We start from the raw sequence: 19,350 nt of genomic DNA, 5'->3' as shown, positions 1-19,350 counted from the left end.
GATTTTTAAAAAATATTTATATATTTGGCTGCATTGGGTCTTAGTTGCACCATGCGGGATCTTCGTTGCAGCATGTGGGATCTAGTTCCCTCACCAGGGATTGAACCTGGGCCCCTTGCGTTGGGAGCGTGGAGTCTTAGCCACTGTACCAGGGAAGTCCCTTATTCTGATTTTAAGGTACTTAAAGACCTTGATTTTACAATGGCTTTTATGCTTACTTATTTATTTTTTCACTGTTTGAGCTAAACATTACCTGAACTTGGAAACATCCTCTGACCTTAACATTTCTAAATTAATAGAGAAGAGAGAATTAAATCAAATAAAACCCTGCCTACCATGCCATCCCAATATAAACATAGTGAATGATCACCAAATAAGCAATCCAGCTGCCTCTTTTTGTTAACATAGTAATTGGATTTCTTCCACCTATTCTTCATACAAAATTAAAAAGCAGATAGGAATTTTTTTTGAAAAACTGAGTCTCTATTTTATGAGACTTCCCATAGTAGCTAGAAAGGAAGTTTTTAGTACATTGAGATAAATGACCTTTAAAATAAAGTTCATGAGCAATTAGATCATTTTAATGAATAAAAGAAATTAATCTGGTTCTCACAGTTTTCTTAAGACTTAGAAAAATATTATTTGCCATAATTACCAGCTAGAAATAGAAAAATAGAAATAGAAAATAATTACGTTTTTATGTTTCTTTTAGTTGCCATCTATACTCAGTTATTCAAAGCATGTTCTAAGCCTCATTTAGCACATATTTATTGCTCCAGTTTTGCTAGTAGATAAACTTTGGGGTATTCCCCTAACAAAGCTCTTATTAAACTAAATTAATAATGTAAACTTGGCAATCTGGATTTTACTGCTGATTTACATTTACATTTGCATGGCCATTCTAGTGTTTAATTTTCCTATGTACAAAATAATCATAATAAAGACCAACTTCACGGACAGTGGTGTAGTTTTGTCATTGTTATTAGAACATAATAACCCATACATGATTGTAAATAACTTCAAAAAGATGAAGTGCTAAGTAAATGTCTACTTAAAATATGATCTCTACATGCTTAATTTCACTATGTCTAGTAAATTGCAGATAGAGATGCACCAAGATAATTGTTTATTATTTATGGTTGCTTCAATTTCTTTTAAGTTATTTCTTTGACCAGTCAGAGATAGGAAATCATCCAGATTTCCAAGGACTTGGAAGGATTTTGGAGGAAATCACTAAATCATCGTAATCCTAATATCACTTGAGGTCTCCTTCTTGTAACTCTACATCTTCTGAGTTTTTTCAAAATTGATTCCCAAATGCATTGCTAACAAGGGTGTATTCCTCTGAAAGGAGATGCCATGTAGTAGAGAAGAACTTGGGCTTTGGTGTCATGTAGACTTGGGTGTGAATCACAGCTCTGAGGGGGCCCTGTGGAAATTTTTTCTCTGATCTTCAGTTTGCTCCTCTATACAAAGAAGGATAATGATATAGAATACCTTGGATGATCTCAAGGTGTACCTCCTGAGACTTTTTCAGATCCCTGAATTTGCAAAACCCACAGTGGCATATAATTTTTTCAGTTTCATTCTCCATAAAACAGGGATAACAATTCATACTTCCTGGGTTGTTGTATTAAATTAAATTATGTATTAAATATGAACAATAAAGCTTGGTTGGTGTGGACACTGGACAGGGTCAGCTAGGATCACCAGAGAGCTGAGTAATTCATTCTGGCTTATCTGCATTTTAACAAGTCCAATTTGCAGTCAGCCACCAATAGTTGAAATCTTGATCTAAATTAGAGAATATATGTGTGTTTTAAGTGTACTGTACTCTTTATTTCTGAGAAAACAGGCAACTCAGTCTGTGACTTGAGCTGGAATCTCAAAAACCAGGGCATAAGAACAGACAGAACTGCCTCTCAGCTATGCGTAGGAGGGTTTTCAAGTCCAAAACTCAAGAGGAGCAGTCTATAGAAGGAAAAAAGAGTCTGATTCTAGGGCTTGGACAGAAAGTAAAGACCTGATGTAAAACAAAGGTTGTTCCAAGGTGGGCAGGAAAAATAGTGGTTAAGCCAGTTAAGGAAGATGCAAAAGTATGAAAGTGCCTCTTATGGGGCACCTACAGAAGAACTCTTGGGCAAGGTGGGTGCTGTAAACAGCCCCAATCATTTCTAAAAGCAAAAGTCCCCCATATCAATTATCTCAGGAATTGTGAGCATCCACTAAGCCAAAGCACATATATTGATAGTCATTACTCAATGACTGGTGCACAAAGAACAACCAAACATTTTTAGCTCCTTTCCTCATTTGAATTGATTCTTAACAGTATTTCTGTGTTAAACTAACATTATAATTGTTAATGACAATTGAATCAGTTAATGTTGCTGAGAGTTTAGGTCATTTGATCTTTTCTGGCACACAATAAGCATTCATTAAATATTTGTTGAATTGTGTGAATAATTTAGGACAACTCAACAATTAATACATTATTTTTATAGCATGCGACAGACAAATATTTATTAAGTGACTAATTTGTGCCATGCCTTGAGATTAAAACTGTGTGGCCTATATAAATTTTTTATGGCTTCGATTCTCAAGGAGTTGATCTAGTTAAATAGATAAAGCATAAATACATAAATGAAAACTCAGTTTAATTCAGCAATATAAGAAATGTTACAACCATTAGTTGTTTAATTACGTAATAATTGGAAGAAACAATGAACAAAGGCAGGAAGGAAAGATAAAGCAAGGAAATACTGGTGGAACTTTTTGGAGACAAGGATTTGTGTAGAAGAGTGCCAGATCAGACCAGAAAGGTTGTTTATGTTTTATAGGATCAAGATGATCACATTTCTGATTATACCAAGGCTTTTCTTATTCTATTTGAAATCTGCACAATATTGTCAGGCCAGTGGGCTGTCTACAAAGAGATTTATCCCCAGCTCAGTTTACACTGTGGTAAATTTTTGTGTTTAAGTCCCCTGTGACATTGTATATATTTGCTTATCCGTTTTATTGACATTATCACCCACATTTTTTTTTTTTTTTTTGGCTGCGTCACGTGGCTTGTGGGATCTTAGTTCCCTGACCAGGGATTGAACCCGGGCCCTGGCATTGAAAGCGTCCTAACCACTGGACCTCCAGGGAATTCCCTCACCCACATTTTTAATTAAAGCTTATTGTCTAGGTTAGAAGATGAAAGGAGAGAATCTCTAAGATATTAACAGGAGACTTCTTGGTTAGACTACGTTTTAACTAATCCATTCTCAGTTTGGAATGAAAAGCAGTTGGGTGATGAGGCAAAATAAAAAAGGTTTTCCAGGTCTTCCTACATTAAAGTATGCTGACTTTATTTGATAGGAAGTTTGCTAAAGCAAGAAACACCAAATGGGTAGATCCATCTGCAAATAAAAATAAGAACTTGAATAGGGATATAAAATACAAATTCCTTTTGATAGATTTCATATAATAACGTCTCAGAAATGTGTATTAGCCCTTGCTATTTCAGTCAACAAATTTTATTGAGTCTTCTTTGTGAAAACAGTCCAAGACTTAGTCTTATGCTATTTTTCTGTTCTCTTCTTGCTTCTGTTAAATAAACACCAAGTCCCTAAAATCAAAGTAATAACTTTAGTAATCCTTTGTCTACCGATACATATGAAAATAATGGCGAGTTTCCTTCTTTGGGTGATTTCTGATTTTTGAACTAACCTGCATAATTACTTTTCATGAGAAGACAGTGGAGGGGGGGGCAATGAAAAGAGAATACATTTTAAACTAAGAAGCCTAGGTTTGACTTCACCCAGCTGTGCAGCTCACTGGTTGGCTAGCTTTGGGAAAGCTAAACTTCCTTAAGCCTTAGTTTCCTCCTTGTAACATACAAATAGCAATACCTTTCAGGGTTGCTGTGAGTGTTGAATAAGAGATAACTTAAGCTGCTCCTGTCTTAGAGTACACTTGGAAGAAATGTTAATTCCCATTTCCTTTCCTTCACATCATTAGTGTTAGTGTGATTATTTGGGTCATGCATAAGAACACTGAACTTTATTTTCAGCTTTCTGAGATGTCCAAGCTGCCCAAAAATAGAATCTGAGTGGAATCACCCAGAGACTGGCACACTGGCATTTAAGATATTCAGTGATAGCATTATGAAGAGAGAATATTTCAAGTGTTATTTTCCTACCCTTAACTTGCAAAAAAATCTATTGACCCATGTTGATGTGCTGAGAAATAACACAAAGCATTGAAATTTACTTTCAAAAGAACAAAGCTCTTAAATTGTCTGAGCAAAATGACTATCATAAATGGAACAAAAAAATAGGTCTGTTAAAGCATTCAGACTGCCTTCCAATGCCCTATCTTTCAGCATTAATGCCTAATGTTTCGGTCCACATAACAATTCATGTTCTCAGCTAAAATACGGCAGATACAATGTTTCTGAAAGCATTCATTTTTTTCTTTCTATATTTTCTCTTTGCTTGTTTGTTTAGTCATACAAAAGAATTTCAGGGTTCCCTTCTGTCAGAAAAATTATAAACAAAATTCAACACAGTGTTTCCTTAAGATACTTACTAAAAGAGACAGTAGGTTTTATGTTCATTTTTACCCTTAATTTTTTTTTCAAATACTGCAGAAATGCAAACTTTTAAATACGTGCAGTAGTTATGAGCACAGACTTAGAGTTAGCCTTAGGTTTAATCCTGGCTCAGTCACTCACCCATTGTGTTACCTTGGGCAAGTTTTTAACCTCTTTCTAAGCCTTAGGTTCTTACCTGTAAAATGAGAATTCTAACAGTACCTACTTCATAGTTTGTTGAAGGAATATGTAAAATAAAGTACAATGTCCATGAAGAGCCTAACATAGTGCCTAGCATACAGCTAAAGAATGTTAACTTACTTCTACTGAGATGATAAGTTTATATGTGTGTTAATATAATCATTATATTAATGTGGTGAACAGGAGGAATCAACTGTAGACCTCAGGATTACATGCCTGATACTAACTGTCTTGGATTTCTTCAGTTAATCATAGATGCTCTTTTTTTTTTTTTTACAAGATTTTATTTTATTGATTGATTGATTGATTGCTATGTTGGGTCTTCGTTTCTGTGCGAGGGCTTTCTCTAGTTGCGGCAAGCGGGGGCCACTCTTCATCGCGGTGTGGCGCGCGGGCCTCTCACTATCGTGGCCTTCGTGTTGCGGAGCACAGGCTCCAGACGCGCAGGCTCAGTAGTTGTGGCTCACGGGCCTAGTTGCTCCGCGGCATGTGGGATCTTCCCAGACCAGGGCTCGAACCCGTGTCCCCTGCATTAGCAGGCAGATTCTCAACCACTGCGCCACCAGGGAAGCCCCCATAGATGCTCTTCTAAAAAAACCTCTGGGAACAGATTTTCTTTTTAGAAATAATACCTCCTAAAAAGTGTAAACTTTGATATGTCCTCCATATCAAAAGCACAAGTAAAGGAAGCCTTACAGTCCTTTCATGGAAACCACATAGTAAAGCTTTAATCTACCCCAAAACTGGGAGAGCACACATTAAGTATTATAATAACTGATTATTTTCCCAGATTTACTTTAATAAATGTATCAACCATACTCTCAGTTTTGTATCAGGTAAAGATGTTTACACGTGTCACATGCATCCTCCACATGGATATGTTGTGCATTCCTTATGTTTTATTCTTTAAAATTTCATGTTTATTATCCTTTTTATCTCATCAAAGGAGAAATCAAGAAAGTCTGTTTCCTTAGTCATCTTAGTCATTACCCACCCACACCATCCATCCAGGTTAAGAACGTCGCGCAGACTGAGTTATTAAAGTTGATCCGAAAGAGCAATCTGTTCTAAATGACGGTCCCTGGATCTGCCACGGAACCCTGTAAGTACCCTTCATTACTCTGGCGGGGCAGTATCACATTTCCTTCATGCTACTTTTGCGGCTGACACAAGTTAGGCAGTGAGATTTGGGCTTTGGATGATCCTGGTTGATTGATACAGGAACGGTCCTTCTCCTGGGACAGGTAATCACAAATTTACTTTTCAGGATAATAAGTATTCTGTTTATAGATTTTTTTAATGTTTTTAGTTTTTAAAACTAAATAGGTTTTGAACTTATAGCTTTTTAAGTTTTTTTTAGTTTTAGTTTTAAGCAAGTGTTTTCAGTACCGTTGAGATGAAAAAGACATTTCTTAAGGATTTAATTGTAGTTCTCAATTACACTGTATCATGGGGTTTGTTTAAGACCCTCTGTAATCCACCATACATACATTGTTTTGGATGGTCAAGAACTTGCCTCTGTTGTGTTTTTCTCATTAGCAAAGGTTAGAAAATAATACAAGTCTCTATTCTTCAAAAATAAGATATAGAGGATTGTTGTTTTTTCATCTGATACTTGAGGGGAATACCTCAATATAAATCTATAAACTTTAAGCAAAACTCATTGAAAATTTGGTATATGTCAGAAATTTCTTTTAAAGAATAAAAATCTAAAGCAATCTGGAAAAATAGCAAATACAAAAATTTTATATGAATCTACTAGCACAGAAATTCTCACATGCTTATCCTCCAAGTGAAGACTTCCTCTGTCATAGATCTTCCAGATTCCTTGGCATTCCTGTGGATCACCCCAATGTGAGTGAACTGTTTCTATAACTGAGTGACTGAATTCAGAAAACAGCTGAAGGCAAGAACAAGATCATGTTCAAACCACAATAAACACATGTGTTAGATGGGCCACTCAACTTTATGGGGAAGGCTTAAGACATGTAAACTTGTGTTTACTTGTCACTTATGAAATTTGTTTTTAACTATGCTGGATATATTTTTTAAGTTTTAAAAAGTATTCTTTGTACCAGTAAACTCTGGTAAAATCTAAACTAGTAGGTTTGTGGTGTAATGTTTATACAATTACTAAAATGATATGCAGGGTAGGGGCTACATTACCTGGGAGCAGAAACCAATTTTAAAAAACTAGAATCTAGAATACAAGATTGATATACTGTTAAGCAAGGTATCCACAGTTGCTGAATATTATTTATTTAAAATATTTATATGCAACTTTTTCTCAAAGAGCTCAAAAAAATTTGTACACTATCTGTCTTTGAAAATGTTACGGTAAAAATGAAAGAAAGATTACTGCTATTCAGAATTTCTTTGTCTCTTTTTTCCGTAACTTTTTTTTTTTTTTGCATTTTAAACCGATTTTAATTCTTCCTATTGATTCCTAATTCCACTGCCCAACCAACTCTAGTTTATCTTTCAGTATGGGTCTCCTTCCACCTCAGTGTTCTATACCTGGGTGAAAGGTAGGATACCAGGCTTATCATGGAACAGTTTGCAAGGAAGCAGAAATATGTTCAGTTACAGTGTGTGTAGACATTTCCCTTTGGAAGATCAAATTGTAGCACATCTATGTGCTAAATGAAATGGAGGTTTTACTTTTTCCTGTCCCGACTCAAGACTTAGCAGCACTTATATTGATTATGCATCAAGATCTGAAAGGGATAGTGGGGGAAGATCCTCTCTTTAAATAAAAAGACATCGTTGGAGCACCTACCTAAACAGAAAATGCAGAAACACAATTAAGTAGTCTTGAGGTTAATTTCAGCACAGGTAAGAGAGCAAACAACCCTGTACATTGAAGATCTAGATTAATGCAGTAATGAAAATAACCTATCCATATAACTCAGTTATTCTTGTGCCCTCTTCCCTCCTCAGTAATAGTGCTTTCAGTCTGGATTATTTTAAAGTTTTCCTCAATAGTCTTTTTCATTTTGCCCATGTAAATTCAAAGTTCCTTAACAAAAGGTATAGTGAAGCTTCTGATTTGATCATAATAAACAAATTTTATATCTATTCAATATGCTATAGGGAGTCTCAAGGTGACTGAAAAAGGTAAAAAGATCTCTTAGTAAATGCCATGAGGGCAGGAATTTTGTTATGTTTTGTGCACTGCTTTATACCCAGTACCTGGTACATAGCAGGCATTAGATAAATATTTGTTGAATGAATGGGAAGAAATTCTACAAGTATTGTGTGATTTAATTAAGAAAGGTAGGTTTAAATCAATGTATTTTATGCTACCCAAATCTAAGAATGACCCTTAAAAAAAAAAACAAAAAAAAAACAATGGCATTTATCTGAATTTTCAAAACCCAGGCTTCTACCAAGACTGAAATTATGGGGTTAACTTTTTTTTTCCAAATTCATATTCTGAAAATATATGAAATTAATATCAAAGAGCCTATACTTTGACAAAGTAGGTTTTTGAGCAGATGTTGGTTTGGCTAAGGATTCTTTCTTATTGTTCGGCAATGCTTGTAAAAGAAGAAATCTGGCATAGACTTTTTCAAAATAATATACAAAAAAAAGTTATTCCAGGTACTAATAAATGAATAGGAGTTGTAATGTGTTACATTATATAGCAATTTTGACTTTTAAACAGTATCTGATTAGTTTTTTTTCTGAAAAAGTTTGTTCAAACTAATTTGTTACTGGGTTTATTCTCAGACTGATGGCTTTTTCCTCTCCATTTTTTCTGTGATCTCTAGTTAACAACTTTTAATGTTAGTTATCTTCTCTGCTTTTGCTAAGCCTTTGGACAAACAGTTAAAAAAAAAAAAAAAACCTCTCAGCTTTAAAATGTTAGACCTCACTTTCATACTGGCTTTTCATAACCAAATTTCCTAAAATGTATCAGTGATTAAATGAGAGTAAATTTCCCATGAATTAAAGTTAATTCTCTTACCTTCTGCGTAGTTCAGGGAACTCTACTCAGTGCTCTGTGGTGACCTAAATGGGAAGGAAATCCAAAAAAGAGGGGATATATGTATATGTATGGCTGATTCACTTTGTTGTATGGTAGAAACTAACACAGCATCGTAAAGCAACTATACTCCAATAAAAATTAATTATTAAAAAAATAAAGTTAATTCTCTTAAAAATTAAGAATTTTGATGTATTTCAAAAAATAATGCCATTTTATTTGACAGATGGAATGTGTTATAATGAATTTAGTATTAATTCCAAACATAAATCAATAAACAACTTGGGCCTCTAGCTGTAAGTGAAATTCTATAGGTAGGAAAACTGACTGACCGCCACCTCCCATAGGTGCTGTCCTGCTGTGGAATCCCTTTGCTCAGTTTTCTCCTATCCAATCAGGTGGAATGTTTCACAGGCACATGGTTTATACAGCTCAAAATAACTTGGGACCTGTGAGCTGACAAATGCTCTGGCTCCGGTGGTGACAGGTTGTCCAGCTTCTAACAGCCATCCTCACTGAAACTAAGGTTAACTCCTCACTCTATGGACGGCTACTCTCCATTTCCAAGGGCGTGAAGAATTTTCTTTTTCTCCTGTGCTTTCATCTAAAAGTTCTCCTTGGATAATTATCATCACGGTGGAGTGTTTGGACATCCTCATCTGGGTCAACTAAAAAAAGAAAGGTAATATCCAGATTTAAGTTCTCAAGTGTGTTTTGATAACAAGAAACTGACAATGCGAAAGGGATATTTCCGAGACCTAATTACTGTTGTTTAGAGTGAAACCGAGGATAACTTTCTAATTACGTATGATGGGACACAAAATTATGTGAAAAATAAAGTTTTCTACGCGGTCAAATTTTGGAGGGGATTGATGAGACCCTCAGTGATCACAGCCTACTCGGGTCCTAAAGGAAAATATCTTAACAGAGAAAGTCGTGACATGTGTATTACCATTGGCATTTTCCATACATTCATTTATTAAAATTACGGTGTTTGTATAGAGAATATGTGTGCAATGCCTATTTCCTTTTAAAAGGAAATCAAATCTAAAATAATATGACTCCATAGTTAAAGACTTTCATTTAACATTTTTTTTATCATGTAAAAGGATATGCTTGCTATATTTAGTGTTGGGAGATCTGCTCCCTGGATTAATGTACACAACAGCTGCAGAAAGTCTTGCTCAAAGGACATTGCTCTTTCTTTCTCCTTTCTCTCCCCCTCTCTCTCTTTCTCTCCCCCCCCCCCCTCCCTTTTCAGCTGCATCAGAAAGACACTTGACAGTCAGTGGCAAGTGTTTGGCTTGGTACATTGCACTATTAGCAGTAATTAGATGCACAACTTGAATTATATTTTAATAACCGTATAAACAAAGAAAAAGAAAACATGAGTTAATCTGTATTTCCATTCCCAAAAAGTGAACATTACAGTAAGGGTGCTAAGAAATTTTATTATCTTATCAACAGATTTTTTTACTCATACTTGTTAAAGATACTAGCATCAATCAGTTTGAAAGAAACAAAACAGCTAACCAGTTTCCTTTCTCAAAAAATTATTATTCAACTACTTTCACATTGGTAATGATGAAATGAATTCTACAAGCTCTAAATTTAAAAACTGTTATAACTTTTTAGTCTCTCCTTAATAATAACTCTTAACTTCACATAAAATCCATATAGTCCTTTTCTAGGAAACTGAGAATGTCTACACTTATAGCTATAATAAACATATTTTTAAACAAAAATTAAGATATGCTGTCTGATACACCATTTGACAATAAGCAAAATAGTTAAAATCAAGGCCATCCCATGAAATCTGAAATATATGCACACCATACTTACTTTGTCAGGACACAAAATTATAAACATTACAGAATCTTACAATAATGGAGTATGAAACAAACAGTTGGACATTATCCAAATTCTGGAGGTTTGTCTCTATTCCCACTTATAGAATATGGCTAATGCTATTGGAACTCCTAACAATGTATTAAAGCGCCAGTGTTCCATACGTGTATAATTTAGAATACAGACTCTACTACAGACTCTAATACATCTATTGTATAATAGAATATAATTTCTAGCTTACAAAGGCACACGTTCAATGGAATGGACTCAGAACCACAATTCGTGGACACAAGAAACTGAATGAATTTTTATCCCAACAGGGTTTTGGAATTCATAGAGATGGTTTTTCAAACTTATTTTTGAAGAAACGGGACTACAGGTAAATTAGGTTTCACTGTGAAAGGACTTTAATGAACTAATGTTAGTATATGAAAAGGTGACAGCTAAATTTTTTAGGTTAACTCCTCGATGCAATAGGAGTAATGAACTCAGCTCATTAACCTGAAAATAGAAGATGAATGAGACTGCTAACCCCAGAATAATTAGTCTCCTCATTGACATTGAGATTTGACAAAGGCATTGCTTGTAGCATGGTGTTATTGCCTATAACAAGCCAAAAAGATGAAAAGATTTTCTTATCTCTTTTCCTCTCTTAAGAGACGTAGAAGGATCAAACACCACAGAAATATTTTCTTAAATTTCTATGGTGCTTTACAGCTGACAAAGAGCTTTTAAAACTGCTAAGGCATTGGGCTTTTGCTTAAAGGGAACAACCCATCTACAGACAAAATGGTGTGTTGAGAAATTTAAGAACATATTTTCAGCAGTTACATTTTTGGTGGGCACAAAAGTTGGTGCGACTATTTACCTGCAGTCACTGAAGAGTTCCTACAGCTCTGTATAACTAGAGTCACCTTGACAAGCTCTGTATAGACTGTGTGCTACATAGCCCTCCACTTGGAGTCACAATGCACCCCACGGTCTGAGAGAGGCCCAGCAGAGCCTTCACACCAAGGGCTGGAACTAGAACTAGATCTTGAGATCACGAGCCGAATTGGGGTACTTGCTCCTCTCCCAATCTAGCAAATGTGTCAATTAGGGAAGTTATCATTTTTCAAATCCTTAAACACCTAAAGAAAATGGACCCAAATATTAAGAGGCTGAAGAAGGATGAAAACGTTTACATTTTTTTTCTTATTTAAAATGAATCTTTGAGTTAATGGGGATTGACAAAGTTTTCTCATTTGGGACTTTGGTATAAGAGCTAAGTTCATCATGAATGGTGAATTGAGAGTGAAAGAAAACCTCATTTTTGTGACTACCACCAAACCCTTTTTTTGGCCCTAGATTCCTGAAGCCATCTTACTTGGCTTCATTACCTTTTTTAGGGGTCATAGAATTTACTTCTATACTATTTATTTGCTATATTTCAGATTAAATACTAACTTTGGGCTCTGGTTTTGGTATCCTTTACACTAGTGCTCCCCTACAGAAAAGGATTACCTTGAACTTGTATAGTGTCTACATTTCTAAAGTTCTTTCACAAACAAAGCTACGAAGTAAGCAGCGTAGTTCTGCTCCTCAGTTTAGAGGTGAGTTAATTAAAGATGTCTATCTTTTCCTATTCCAGCTCTCTAGCCAAATAACTATTAAATATTAGTCTGTTTTTATGTTCCCCTAGAAACCAGATTTGTTTTCTCATTTAATATCTAAGAATATTTCATAGCCAGAAAACTTCAGTATTCATGTTTTAATCCAAGTTACTTCATATTAGGTTTTGCCAATTCTCTGGTCAATGCCCTGATTTAAATGTTCATATTATAACCAAAAGATGAGTTTATAACTCATGTTATTTCCAACAAGGTCTTCTCAGAACTTACAGAAGAATAGTGTTAACATGACTTGAGAAATATGCCCAAAGGTATCAGCTTTAAGTTTTGTTTTTGTAAACCAGACTCCTAACATTTTCAGCAAGTTCTTAGGTCAGATCCTCTTTTCAGGAAAATTCGTAGGGAAAAATTATAGATGTTTAGCAAAAGAAAGTGAAGAACATTCAATAAGCATTCTACGTGGCTAAATTAGTTTACATGATTTACTAAAGTTGGTCTTGATGCCACATTAACTGCCTCATTTCAAACCTAAGACCATTTCATCAAAAGCACAATCTGTTTTCAATGGCATTTATTCATTCTTAGTTTGAAAGCAGCGTAATATCTGTTTCAATTTATAATAAGCAGAAAGAAGGAAGCAATGTCCAATGTCACCTGAACACACCAGTTGAAATGTCTAAGAGAACTTTGACATTTGTCAAATGAAATGTTTAAGAGAACCCTTCCTAAAACTTGCTCCTGCCTCATCCCAGTAAATAATTCCACCACTCACCTAGTTGCTTAGGCCATAAATACTGGAGTCACTCTTGACTCTGGTCTTTCTCTTGTACCCTACTTTCAATCCATCAGCAAATCATACTGGCTCTATTTTCAAAAGATATCTCAAATCTGACCATTTCTCGCCATCTTCCTCTAATACTACTCATTGATCCAAACCAGCATCATCTCTTGCATTCTTTGCATAGCAGCCACAATTGAACTTTTTCAAAACCATGTCACCTGCTTCAAAAAACTTTAAAATGGTTTCCCATTCACACATTTAGTAAAACTCAGAGTCTTTCCCATGGTCTGAAAGATCTTACATGCTCTAGCCTTCCACTCTTCTTTCTTACTCACCTCCTGGCCCACTGGGCTTGACTTGGACACACCAAACATTCACCTCCCTTGGCCTTGACACTCACTTCTTCCTCCCAGATGGTCACATGGCTAACTTCTCCACTGCATGAGAAGCTTTGCCTGACATCCCTAGCCAAAATATCAGTAGCACACCTTCTTCTCTACCTCATCATTCTCTATTCCCTTGCCCTACTTTATTTTTCTTCTTAACATTTATATCTTCCCTACTAGAATGTCAACTCCATGAGGGCAAGGACTTTGTCTTTTGTTCACTGATGAATCCTCAGGGCCTAGAAGGGTGCCTGGCACATAGTAAATGCTCAGTTAATATTTACTGGATGAATAAATGAAAGCGGGGTTATCCATAATAGCTCTTGGGTTTTTTAAAAGTGTAAGTTTTGTAACAGATAGTTTTAAAATTAATGCTTGAAAGAGAAAGTAATACATTTTCATATTTCCTATTTTAGGTAATATTTATCAGTTTAACAATTTATACATGCATTTCCACCTGAGAACCATCTGAGATGGAATTGTTATTATACCATTTGATAGATGAGGATAATTGAGATTCAGATGCATTAAGTGACTTGCTCAAGATAGCAAAGTTATTTAGTGTTGGAGCTGGGATTCAAACCCAGGTTTTTTATTATAATCAGCTGTTCTTTGATCCTTCTGGTATGAAAACAAAGCATAATTCCAGTTATTTTATCCACCACAAATAAATTTTTATTTGAAAGTCACTTTGAAGTTATTACTGCTTTTACCAGTTCATATTTTGTCTTTGTGCCTGTAAGTTTCCTTTGTAAATATGATTTCTATTTATCTGTCTTACTTTAGCCTGCAACTTAAAAAAAAAAGATAAACAACCATAGATTTAGTAGGAAATTCTAATGAACAGAAGAATTCAACAGATACTTTTTGATCACCTTCTATGTGCTGTGTGTGTACAGAGATGAGGGTGTACAAAACAAAATGAGGTAGACAGAAAAGTAAATAGGCAAATATGTATCATAATAAGTGCTGTGTTTGGGGGTTAGGACAGTGAATTTTGGCAGCACACTGGAGAGGTACCCAACCCAGAGAAAAGAAGAAATCCCAGGGCCATCTCTCAGCTAAGAAATGAAGACTGTATACGACTTGGCCCACTAAGATAGTGAAGAGAGGTGGAGAAAGGGAGCAGCCTGAGCAAAGAGGATATGTACAAAGAACTGAAGGCAGCATAGTTTGTTCATGAGACTATGCATATTTCATAGAATACAGATACGCTGAATTAACTACAAATTCAAGTTCAGTTTCTCTTCAAAGTGTGTCCTTGGATCAAGTCACGTCACTAGTTCTACTTCTACTTCTTATGGTATGTGGCCACAGTTGTTAAATAATAATAAATAATAGTAACTACCATATATTGAACATTTACTAGATGCCAAGCACATTAATCACCCTTCAACTTATGGAATGGCTACTGTTATTACCCCTGTTTTACAAACAAGCAAACTGAGGCTTACAGAGGTTAAGTAAATTCCTTGAGTTTATACAGCTAGGAACTGTCAGAACTAGGATTCGAACCCGATCTATCTAACTCCAAAGTGTTAGGTAACAACTGTTACATTCAAACGTTAAAGAAATCCTTAATTTTGAACGCTTGAAATTTTTGTTGTAATAATTTCTCATGACTATAAGCATCAGAACAGGCACACATTTACACCTCAACTGGCTCCTTTTTTTTTTTTTGGCCGCACCGCAGGGCGTGTGAGATCTTAATTCCCCAACCAAGGATCGAACTGTGCCCCCTGTAGTGGAAGCACAGAGTCTTAACCACTAGACCGCCAGGGAAGTCCCATTGGCTCCTTTTCTTTAAAACAACAACAACAAAGACATAGTTGTAGAGAGAAGTGATTACTTATATGTGTATTTTCTTCTCTATTTTCACCATACATATAAACTTTTTGGAAGTTCTTCAACATTAACAACACCTTTACCCATGTACTGTTTTTTACTAACATCAGCTGAGTGCTCATTATAGTGGCTGGCCCTGTTTTACGAGATTTGCAATCGTAATGTTATTAATCCTCACTCCCCTGGGAAATAGACATTATCCATGTTTTACAGATGAGGAATCCAAAGATCAAAGAAGTTAAGTAATTTTCTCAAAGTCACACAACTGCTAGGAGATGAAGCCAGAATTTGAAAACAGATTCATCTGATTCCAAAGCCAATGTTCACTCCATGTTGCCTCAAGATAAAAGCCATCTTAAAGAGCTAGAGACAAAGTTACATTAAAACACAATATACAGTAACGTCTAACTAATAGAAGACCATCCTGATTTATAAAGCACTGAATTTCCCCCCTCACATTTAAATATATACAGAAACTCAAACTTGGTTAATGGGATAGTTGATTTACAAATGGAAAGGATTTTCAATCAGTATATTAATTACATTTTCAAATAGCATTTTGCACCTTATTTCAATACCTTTAACTATTCCTCTACAAAGTTAATGCACAAAGAGACAAATTTTCAGCTGGGATCTCAATTACATTTTCATATACTATTTTGTATATCATTCACTGTGCTTCAAAATTTAAAATAGCCATATAGTTCTATTTAATGAGCATATCATACTAATTTAACTAATTTCTTATTGGACATGGTTCTAATTTTTTAATATTATCATCCATACTATGATGAGTATCTTTGTAGATAAATCTTTGCACCCATCCAACCCCATTGCATTTTCAATTAATCTTTTTTTAAGGCACAATAAACCTCACCCAAACAAGTGGCTCCAGTAGTGTTAATCTCAGACTATGGCAAGCATATGAAAAAACATTTTGCTGTAGGTGATCCTTTTAGCCATCTTTAATTGTCCTCTCAAGGTGACTGCCTACCTTGTCAATTTAGAGGTTAGTTTTAGATAGCACTCTAAAAGTTTGAGAACTAGGGCAGTCCCTAGGAAGCCCTATTTGTAATATTTTGTGATATTACAAATATTTTTATTTATGATATGAGGCTGTCACATAAAAGAAAGAAGAGAAATTAACTGAAACGGACATAAATTTTGTCATAGAATGTTAAAGCCAGAAAATATTTAGGAGATTACTTTCCTCTCCATCTTCCAAGCACAAGGCACACAGTAGCCAAGAATGGCAGATGGTCTTCATCTCCATTACCATCTCTGAGTGGTTGGTGGTGGCTGAGGGACTGGAGAGTTAAAAAAGTGAAGGTCAATGGGAAGAATACTGTAATCAGTTAGCTACATCTCTTAAGGAGAAGAGAGAGGAGTAACAGCCTATGGGTTACAAGCTTGCTATCCTTCTAGTAAATGTGTGAGTGAATAAATGGGTATAACATTAATAATATGAAAGTAGTTTGCATTACCAAAATTTCTAGTCCAAGGGACTCTGAACAAAAGTTATTGTACTATTTTTATAAGACTTTACGAATTATTTATTTTTGAATAAATATACTCATATAATTTATGTTAACATATAATTGATTAGAATATACTCATATAATTACAATTTAAAAGTAAGAAAAGGGTATACAGTGAAAAGTGTCCTGTCTTGCACCCCACTTCCCTGTCTTCCATATCCCCTCTTCACCAATGTTAATTTAAGAGATTTTTTAAAAACCTAGGCTCTAACTCACACCTTTGTAGAAATTAAAATAATCATACCTTATTTGAAAAAACTAAATCATTATAGTTTTCAAGGGCACACGGAGCCTAAAAACAATACTGAATTTAAACAACTTGTCTCTAGTCATAAAATAAAAGCATTATTTATTTTCATGAGCTAGATCAACTTTATATTTTCAGTAACTAGATGAGATTATATTTTCAACATCTTTTTTTTTTTTTTTTTTTTAAACATCTTTATTGAAGTATAATTGCTTTACAATGGTGTGTTAGCTTCTGCTTTATAACAAAGTGAATCAGTTATACATATACATATGTTCCCATATCTCTTCCCTCTTGCATCTCCCTCCCTCCCACCCTCCCTATCCCACCCCTCTAGGTGGTCACAAAGCACCGAGCTGATCTCCCTGTGCTATGCGGCTGCTTCCCACTAGCTATCTATTTTACATTTGGTAGTGTATATATGTCCATGACACTCTCTCACCCTGTCACATCTCACCCCTCCCCCTCCCCATATCCTCAAGTCCATTCTCTAGTAGGTCTGTGTCTTTATTCCCATCTTGCCACTAGGTTCTTCATGACCTTTTTTTTTTTCCCTTAGATTCCATATATATGTGTTAGCATACTGTATTTCTTTTTCTCTTTCTGACTTACTTCACTCTGTATGACAGACTCTAACTCCATCCACCTCATTACAAACACCTCCATTTCATTTCTTTTTATGGCTGAGTAATATTCCATTGTATATATGTGCCACATCTTCTTTATCCATTCATCCGATGATGGACACCTAGGTTGCTTCCATGTCCTGGTTATTGTAAACAGAGCTGCAATGAATATTTTGGTACATGACTCTTTCTGAATTATGGTTTTCTCAGGGTATATGCCCAGTAGTGGGATTGCTGGGTCATATGGTAGTTCTATTTTTAGTTTTTTAAGGAACCTCCATACTGTTCTCCATAGTGGCTGTATCAATTTACATTCCCACCAACAGTGCAAGAGTGTTCCCTTTTCTCCACACCCTCTCCAGCATTTATTGTTTCTAGATTTTTTGATGATGGCCATTCTGACCGGTGTGAGATGATACCTCATTGTAGTTTTGATTTGCATTTCTCTAATGATTAATGATGTTGAGCATTCTTTCATGTGTCTGTTGGCAATCTGTATATCTTCTTTGGAGAAATGTCTATTTAGGTCTTCTGCCCATTTTTGGATTGGGTTGTTTGTTTTTTTGTTATTGAGCTGCATGAGCTGCTTGTAAATCTTGGAGATTAATCCTTTGTCTGTTGCTTCATTTGCAAATATTTTCTCCCATTCTGAGGGTTGTCTTTTGGTCTTGTTTATGGTTTCCTTTGCTGTGCAAAAGCTTTTAAGTTTCATTAGGTCCCATTTGTTTATTTGTGTTTTTATTTCCATTTCTCTAGGACCTGGGTCAAAAAGGATCTTGCTGTGACTTATGTCATAGAGTGTTCTGCCTATGTTTTCCTCTAAGAGTTTGATAGTGTCTGGCCTTACACTTAGGTCTTTAATCCATTTTGAGTTTATTTTTGTGTATGGTGTTAGGGAGTGTTCTAATTTCATACTTTTACATGTACCTGTCCAATTTTCCCAGCACCACTTATTGAAGAGGCTGTCTTTTCTCCACTGTATATGCTTGCCTCCTTTATCAAAGATAAGGTGACCATATGTGCGTGGGCTTATCTCTGGGCTTTCTATCCTGTTCCATTGATCTATATTTCTGTTTTTGTGCCAGTACCAAACTGTCTTGATTACTGTAGCTTTGTAATATAGTCTGAAGTCAGGGAGCCTGATTCCTCCAGCTCCATTTTTCGTTCTCAAGATTGCTTTGGCTATTCGGGGTCTTTTGTGTTTCCATACAAATTGTGAAATTTTTTGTTCTAGTTCTGTGAAAAATGCCAGTGGTAGTTTGATAGGGATTGCATTGAATCTGTAGATTGCTTTGGGTAGCAGAGTCATTTTCACAATGTTTATTCTTCCAATCCAAGAACATGGTATATCTCTCCATCTGTTTGTATCATCTTTAATTTCTTTCATCAGTGTCCTATAATTTTCTGCATACAGGTCTTTTGTCTCCTTAGGTAGGTTTATTCCTAGGTATTTTATTCTTTTTGTTGCAATGGTAAACGGGAGTGTTTTCTTAATTTCACTTTCAGATTTTTCATCATTAGTATACAGGAATGCAAGAGATTTCTGTGCATTAATTTTGTATCCTGCTACTTTACCAAATTCATTGATTAGCTCTAGTAGTTTTCTGGTAGCATCTTTTGGATTCTCTATGTATAGTATCATGTCATCTGCAAACAGTGACAGCTTTACTTCTTCTTTTCCGATTTGGATTCCTTTTATTT

General features: G+C 35.3%; 1 protein-coding gene and 1 long non-coding RNA gene across 4 annotated transcripts in view; one reads left to right on the top strand and one right to left on the bottom strand.

Annotated features, from left to right (window-relative positions):
* Positions 1–3,344: 3,344 nt before the first annotated feature.
* LOC133096227 (uncharacterized) overlaps positions 3,345–19,350 on the bottom strand; it is an 85,842-nt gene continuing 69,836 nt past the window's right edge. Inside the window, exons 3-4 of one of the 2 annotated variants that reach the window (XR_009701755.1) lie at positions 8,751–8,794; positions 3,345–3,423 (exon numbers count right to left, since the gene is read on the bottom strand). This is a non-coding gene — a long non-coding RNA (uncharacterized LOC133096227). Of the gene's footprint in view, positions 3,424–5,084; positions 5,381–8,750; positions 8,795–19,350 lie in introns of those variants that run through there. The other variant, XR_009701754.1, reaches the window with a different exon arrangement.
* MYPN (myopalladin) overlaps positions 6,558–19,350 on the top strand; it is an 83,825-nt gene continuing 71,032 nt past the window's right edge. The window contains exon 1 of one of the 2 annotated variants that reach the window (XM_061197724.1): positions 6,558–6,634. In XM_061197724.1, coding sequence (XP_061053707.1) covers positions 6,558–6,634 — 77 coding nt within the window. Of the gene's footprint in view, positions 6,635–9,250; positions 9,445–19,350 lie in introns of those variants that run through there. The other variant, XM_061197716.1, reaches the window with a different exon arrangement.

Source organism: Eubalaena glacialis, chromosome 1 (genome assembly GCF_028564815.1).
Source record: "Eubalaena glacialis isolate mEubGla1 chromosome 1, mEubGla1.1.hap2.+ XY, whole genome shotgun sequence".
Lineage (NCBI taxonomy): Eukaryota > Metazoa > Chordata > Mammalia > Artiodactyla > Balaenidae > Eubalaena > Eubalaena glacialis.
The sequence above is the reverse complement of the archived record's forward strand: the minus strand, read 5'-3'. Positions and strand labels throughout refer to the sequence as shown.